The 7500-nt window shown below is 37.5% G+C and overlaps 1 protein-coding gene across 6 annotated transcripts in view; it reads left to right on the top strand.

The window, feature by feature from the left end:
* The window catches only part of LOC137984020 (uncharacterized), a 57735-nt gene that overhangs the window by 3228 nt on the left and 47007 nt on the right, over window positions 1-7500 (top strand). For 4 of the 6 annotated variants that reach the window (XM_068831236.1, XM_068831235.1, XM_068831231.1 and 1 more), the window contains exon 3: window positions 4273-4333. The exons of the other annotated variants lie outside the window; for them this stretch is intronic. In XM_068831236.1, coding sequence (XP_068687337.1) covers window positions 4324-4333 — 10 coding nt within the window. In that variant the 5' untranslated portion in view covers window positions 4273-4323. The remainder of the gene's footprint in view (window positions 1-4272; window positions 4334-7500) is intronic. 6 annotated transcript variants of the gene reach the window in all.

Below are 7500 nucleotides of genomic sequence, written 5' to 3'. Positions count from 1 at the left end.
TAGGAGGTGTTTTACAATTTTAATGTGAATCTCTGTAAAAAAGGAATTATTTTCAACTCCTACAGTATTCCATGTATACATTCCTATTCCAGAATACAGTCAATCGAACCTGCCTGAATTCAAAGGAACTACTTCCAAGCAACGAACCAAACCTTTGTCTGAACAATAAATAGGAATTTTGAGATCTACCGGTAATATTTTCTCAGTAATAATTGACTGATGATAAACTGTTAGTTAGTTTGCGTATGATTTTTTCTCAACTCACCATCCACACACACAACATTGCCCTACCTGCTGACTAGTGAATGTTTTAGTTAGTGGAGAGGAATCCCTTCTTGTAACGAGGGTTCTAATAACAACACCATTAGGGAAGCCACAGAGGTTGCTAGTGAAACTGCTGCTATTACTATTAAATAACCACTCCTCATTGTATCTACAGCAGGGATACAACTTTATGGTTCTATGTAGTTTAACTCTTTGCTTGGCAGTGGTGTTCACACTAGTCCTAGCATCACAATGCACACAGATACAATTTGGATTTTATTTTACTAACCCATTAGCTTAATACAAAGTCAGAAACAGCTTTGATGTTTGTTGTTATTATTATTATTATTATTATTATTATTATTATTATTATTATTATTATTATTATTATTATACATGTTATATTGATATATGCATATCATCAGACGCAGGCAAGGATAAGGAATAGGCATCTCGATTATTGCCAGCTATAATTATGCATTATAATTAATACAAGGGCAGTAAAATTACAGAATATAAAGGCGTACATCAGAGACTGCAAAGCTGTACTGTAAATACCAACTATACAATGAAAAGTATTCTGAATATTTTCTGCTCACAAGAAAATATAGGTCAACTTAAAAAAAAAAAACCCACAGCAAATGTTTATTATAATGCACATATCAATACATTTGTACTTCTAAAATGAGCAAGCATCATCCTGACACCCTTAGAAGTCAGCACTGATTACATTACACATTAGCGTACAAGTACAAATATCACCGAGGAAATTTTACAGAAAGGTAGCGAGAGATGCCGTTGAGTGACCTTGAACAGTTGCAGTAAGAAATGTCTATACATCTATATACCTGACTACAAATAGTCATGCATACCATGAGACTATGCACACCTTAGTGTGACTACCAAAACACCCGAGCTGCAATAGCGTACATTCCATAATGTGAGAAAATACATTTGTACACTTGGCCAACATGACGGCCTTACTCCAGCTACTCAAGCTAGTTTACGGACATCAAAGTTATGGTTAATTGACGCCTGTCAAAACAAGGTATCTCGTGGACGTCAGCTGTTTTTTAAATTGACCGCTGACCAGGTACTGGTTTCGATTGGATCACAGGCTCAAGCCAGGTTAGCCTAAACAAAAATGGGGCTTCATTAATGTGCGCTTTCGGGGGCTTGACACAGCTACACGGCCATGCTTCGGGAACTACATGTGAAGCTTTTCACAGTCTACACTTGTCGTGTTTATGTGGAAAACGGTTTGGATTTTTTTTTTTCCTGCACTTTTTGCCAGTTTTAATCCAAAACAGGTTTGACATATATTACTGTGGCAACTACTGATGTCTACGCAGTTATTGAGGTCAAGCACTTGGGTGGGATATCACAAGAAAAGAGACAAAATTATATAAATATAGTGACTATCAGCAACGGGACAAAGGGAAAAGGCGACGAAATTTAAGAAATTTAAGCGAAGAAAGGCTCAAAGAAGACAAGGAAAGAGAAGAAGAGAAATTTTCCATGAAGAACACTGTTAAGCCGGGAGAAATAGAGCAAGAAACAAAACACTTATTTGCAAAACACTTATTTGCAATGGTGTTTTCCTTCTTAGTGCATGCATTGCTGCATCACATATTTTGTGAAATGCTGTATTTATAAACGAAGATGGTATGAAAATGTTTGCTATTCGGAGTTGACAGAGTGTCTGGCATTATTATTTCAACAATCACACACCACGCTGCCATTGAAGCCTACAGCAGACAACATGGTACCTGACAGGATGCGGCGATGCGGATCCACATAATTCCCTAAAATCTGCATCCTCCGCATAATTACGATATTTTGCGCATAAAACTGAAGAAATGCCTGATATTAGCGATAAATCGTCATCCTCACAAACATAAAAGCCAAAGAGAGTGACTATTTTGAAACGCTTATTTTCCTGAACATTGAAGAAAACACGCCATTTCGTTCGCAAGATGAAAGTTCGTAAGCAGTTTCTACGCATTTTTACACTCTATTCAGTTAACTCTGTTTTTCGGCAGTGAGCCTGGATTCTAGTTAAACCGATTTCATAAGATACCTTAGGCTCGAAATTTTTAAAAAAAGATGCAACAAGGTATGAAAATTTAGCCGCAAGAATTATAGTAACAAATTACATTCATCATTTGTAAAAGTAGGGAGAATCATTGCGATGGTTATATTGCGACGAAGAAATAGGAGCCCGCAATACGTATGTGTAAAAAACCGCTGAAAATGGTGAATGATCGAGGGAATGGATCGTGGTTCAACCACAACACAATTTTGCTACATATCTCCAAATTGAAACAAAATTCATGACGAGAAACAAAATATATTTTTATTGCCTTATTTATTTTAGCAAAAGTTTCGGCAAAATGCCAATTACGACCCCTTTTATTTTAACGGTGAAAGCTAGTCGCAAATTGGCGATATTGCAAAGGGAAAAAAATCAGTCGTAAATGTGACTGTATTGGTCGCAATTTCGAGTCCTGATTTACCATAAGCATCTAAATACATTGGACCGGATTAATTATTAGTTCTATAAATTATTTAAATTTCCGCATAATCTGTTGTAATTTCCGCATAATCAACTCATGTTTACGCATAATATGGCCAAAAATTTCCGCATAATCTTTAAATTTTTTCCGCATCCTATCAGAAGCCCTGAGACAACCAGTCATCATCTTTGGCGAGTTTTCCTTGTGATCATTGTCTATTTCATCAGACAAATAATATCTCAACTCTCATCTAGCGTGCCCTCATAGAATAATAATTAATTGATAGATATTGCTGTTGTATTGTTCCTTTCTGCTTCGATTTATTATCATGAATGATTGTGCTTGCAGTGTTAAGTAAAGTATACACAATGTAGGTTATTTGATTCAGGGTTTCTTCTTAACATTAGAAAAGTGCACAAGACCTTTTCTTGTTGCAGTTCTTTTCGGTAGCTCTTTGTTACATAACACATTGCCATAATGCAAGTACAGAATGTATGTTCTATTTAAGCAGTAGAGGATATTTTCGGTGTTTACATACATGTAGCCTCATCTAAACACAAGGGGAAGTTGGGAGATTCAAGACAGTTATGCAAACCTTCAACTGCATCTCGGGTTTGCATAACTGTATCGAATTCTCCCAACTCCCCCTTGTGTTTAGATGAGACTATGTAAATTCGGAAAAAAACTCCTATTTCTTTTATAAAATATTTCTCAAAAATAATTTGACAAATGAAGGAAAATGCTGATTTTCTTTACTTCTAGATTGAAACAGATTTCCTTCATATATACACGCCTACATGTATATTTCCGACCAGCCAATCAAAACGCACATCTGACAACACATAACCAATCAAAATTCGTTTGATGGCACAGTGGTGTTTACATACTCTCATCTAAACACAGCTATTGACTGATGAGAGTGCATATACTATCCTAATTATTTTATAATTAGCATTTCTTTGTCTGGTTTGACTCCCATATTTGCTAAACCAAGTGACCAGTGACCAGAACAGAAAATGCCTAAAGACTCAGCAAGATAACTATGGTTTTCACAAATTTTCGACACAACAGTATGAAAAGATTCTAACAAAAAGCTAGCTGTAGCATGGATAAAAAAAAAAACACTTAGTTCTCAAAAAATTATAATGGCATAAGGCCCTCCTTTGATGTACTTTTTAAAATATCTGTTTCATTTTTTTGTGGAAATACAAATTCCATGCTACAGTTTACAAAAAATGACGGGATGGTTCCAATATGGTGAAATAATTAAGACTGCCTCTATTTTATTTTTCATTGGGACTAGTTGTGCATGCACCTTGTGATTGAAGTGATGTCAGATTTCCATTGAAAAGTTACTTCAAGGAACCATCTATGCAACGTTTTTGTGGGACTCTTCACTAAAAAGATTCCTTAGCAACCATTGTCTTTCTGTAGTTAAGAGACAGCCCCTTAATGATTGTAGGTAATTCTCTCTCTCTCCTGTTTATAATAGGAGACTCAGAGAGGAAAAACAAGAGCACACTGTCAGTGGGAGTCTGTGTGTATGCGAGAGGGTAATCCTAACCAATTTTGAGTATATTACTAAATTTCTATCAACCTTTATTTCAATCAATGCAAGCCCTTCTACATTTCTGGGAGGACATACTAACGCACTTTCTGGTAAGCCTCTTATCCAATGAATATATGGGGAGGGAAAGATCTCATTTGTGTGTTGTACATATTACTTCGCACATGTCGGAGTTATGATGCAGTTGCCATTTAGATGCCCAGGACACATCAGATTATGCTATTTCTGACAGTTGTAGCCTGCGAAATTGGCAGAAATGGACATTTTGCGGGCACGGACCAGTGGACTGGGTCCGGTTGTCTGGTGAGGATTATGGGTAATTTGTCGTACAAATAGTGAACCGTTAGGGATTTGAATCAGTCTAGGTTAGCCTCCATGGGGTAGTGGCACTTGCATAGGGTTTGGAGAATACGTTCCCTCATTCCCAAAGGGTTTTGGGTTTTCGTATCTGGCAGGTGCCCAGTGTACTTTTCCTTTAACAAGTTTTTAGGAGGTCAGTACCATCAAGTATGCTAACGTATTGTTATGCTACATGTAGAGCGGAGTTTTTATGCATTTTGTAGTCATCTGATCAAAGTACGTCAGGCGGAAGGCACGGTTTTGGAGAATAAGAATTTTGTTTCAATGATTCTTGGCGGCTCAGCTCCACGCAACTTTGCCATACAATAGATAAGGCTGGATAAAGTGAGATGTATAATGACTATAAGAAATGTTGGACACTGACTTGGTAAAGACTTTTCGACCAAAAACCTTCAGTCATCCTCGGTTTGAATTTGACAAAAAAGTGACAGCTTCTTTCAACGGTTAATATAATTAATTTGCGTACAGTGTATGTGCATGACTACAAGCCTGAGTACACGTGATCTCTGCGCGAGACAAAGAATGTTATGGAAGTGAAACGTAAATGTTAGGAATTTCTATATGTTCATTCCCCGAATTCTGGTCTCTCTTTGAATGCCAAGCCTACAGGAAAAGTCTCTTGTGATAGTCAACTGCCTTGTCAACTATAGTGGTGTGGTCAAAGTCCATATTATGGCCAAACTGGTTTGCTTGTTGCGCAATTTTAGAATTGCCGTTGCAAACACGGACAGCTCTTCTATGTTCACTAAGCCTTGTGGCAAGAGCTCTATCCGTTTGGCCATAATATGCGAAATCGCAATCAAGGCAGTTTAATTTGTATAGTACAATACATCGAGACTGAAACAGGGTTGGTTTGTCCTTTGGTCTTGAAAAGATTGTGCCTAAAGTGCTGAGTGGTTTAAAACCAACTTTGACTCCGTTGTTACGTAGCACTCTACGCCTTTCACGTAGGGTAGGACAACAAATGGTGTTGTTACTTCATTTGCAGTGTTGTTAGTGTTGGAGTCGCAATGCCTGGCTTTTTGTGCGGAGTCACATTTCTTGATAAATTGCAAGGGATAGTTGTTGTTCATCAAGACTTTGATAACGTGTTGCTTTTCTTTGCGTTTCCCTCTATTTGTTGATGGGATTTTCTCTGCTCTATCAAGGAGTGTATTAACTACAGATCTTTTGTGTTGAGCTGGACGATGAGAGTAGAAATCAAGATATTTATCAGTGTGTGTCGGCTTTCGGTACACGTTGACCTGTATGCGTCCGTTTGCTCTTAGACTAACTGCTGTAGTGTCTAAAAGGGAGAGACCGTTGTCGCTTTCAACCTCACTAGTAAATTGTATGTGTGGGTTAATAGAGTTGAGGTGGGCATGGAACTCCTGCACATACATGTACTCCTTTGGCAGACAAAAGTGGCTGTCATCGACGACTACCTATACCACCATCTTGGAGGGTGGGACTGGCCATGGAAATTGCTCTTTCCTCTGCAACCTGGTGATGGATGTATATGTGATGTAAAGTACCTAGGGGTACGAAATGTCTTACAGCAGTTATGCCAATTGTTTTGCTTATTTTTGAAGCTAGGTGGACAATATGATATTTCCATGAGAGATTTTCATCAATCAACACACCTAGATATTTGACATAATTTTTACGTTCCAAAGAAATATGAGAGAGTTTGATAGTCAAACACGTTCAAGTTAACTTCGTAATTTAGTTTCTTTTGTCTAGTTCGGAATATGACAAAGTTAGATTTCTTGATGTTTAAAGATAGCTTATATGTTGGCGGTTAACCAGTCATAGATGTTGGAAAGTTCAGCATTAACTATGGTTTCAAGTGACTTGAGATTTCTGTCAGCATATAGTATATGAGTGTCATCAGCAAATACAGCTGTAGATAGAACTTCTATCAATTGCTCAGCACTATTACATACATGCATGTACAGTGTAGGTATGTCAATATAATTATAAATGAAAAAAAGCAGATGTTCCCCTGAGGGACTCCTGACAAAATTGTTTCCTTTTTAGAAGTATTTTTAGTACAAATTTGTGTTGTTTGCTGACGATCGACCCAGTAAATACGAAGAAAACCAGTAATTTATGATTCCTTGCACTCCATAATGATGCAATTTACTTAGTAAGATTCAGTGGTCTACCATGTCAAAGGCCTTTTGTACAATGTAAGTCTATAAAAATCCTGCATGAGTACAATTTTCCACCCATGTTACATGCATGTAGTTTCAATTTGTTAATTACGTCCAAAAGAGCATGTTCAGGGGATCTTTTTTCTCAAGGACGGAGAAAAACTCTGACCAGGGTGGGGAATAATAATTTGAGTGGGCCTATTTCCATTACTAGGGCTAATGCTCACATGGTTTACATGGGTAGAAAATGGCACTTCCCATCACCTTCTTATAGTTAATTCTGTTGAAATATACATGTAAGTGCTACACGGCCAACGTTTGCATAAACGTAACCTCTTGTACTGTACTTGTACAGCTTGACACATTATATGAGTCACTGATTGATGGCCTATGAAAGTTCATTAACTTCGGTCAATAAACCGCTTAATGTTTTCTCAATAGCGTTCAGCTTGTCCCCAGCTTGCTTTCGAAATTTCGTCATACTCCTTGCTAAGAAATTCGACAGACTTCATTTGCTTGGCATCTTCACTGGTACTTTCAACATGGCCGTCAGCTTGCTTCGCCTTGAAACCTCTTACAATTGCCTCAACTCATCAAAGACATCTTGAACTCTTTTCTTTAGCTTTTCATTCTCTGCTTTTAAAGACTGGACTGCTTC

This window comes from Montipora foliosa, chromosome 13 (assembly GCF_036669935.1).
Source record: "Montipora foliosa isolate CH-2021 chromosome 13, ASM3666993v2, whole genome shotgun sequence".
NCBI classification, from domain to species: Eukaryota; Metazoa; Cnidaria; class Anthozoa; order Scleractinia; family Acroporidae; genus Montipora; species Montipora foliosa.
Note: the sequence above shows the minus strand (reverse complement) of the source record. Positions and strands in the feature narration are given on the sequence as shown.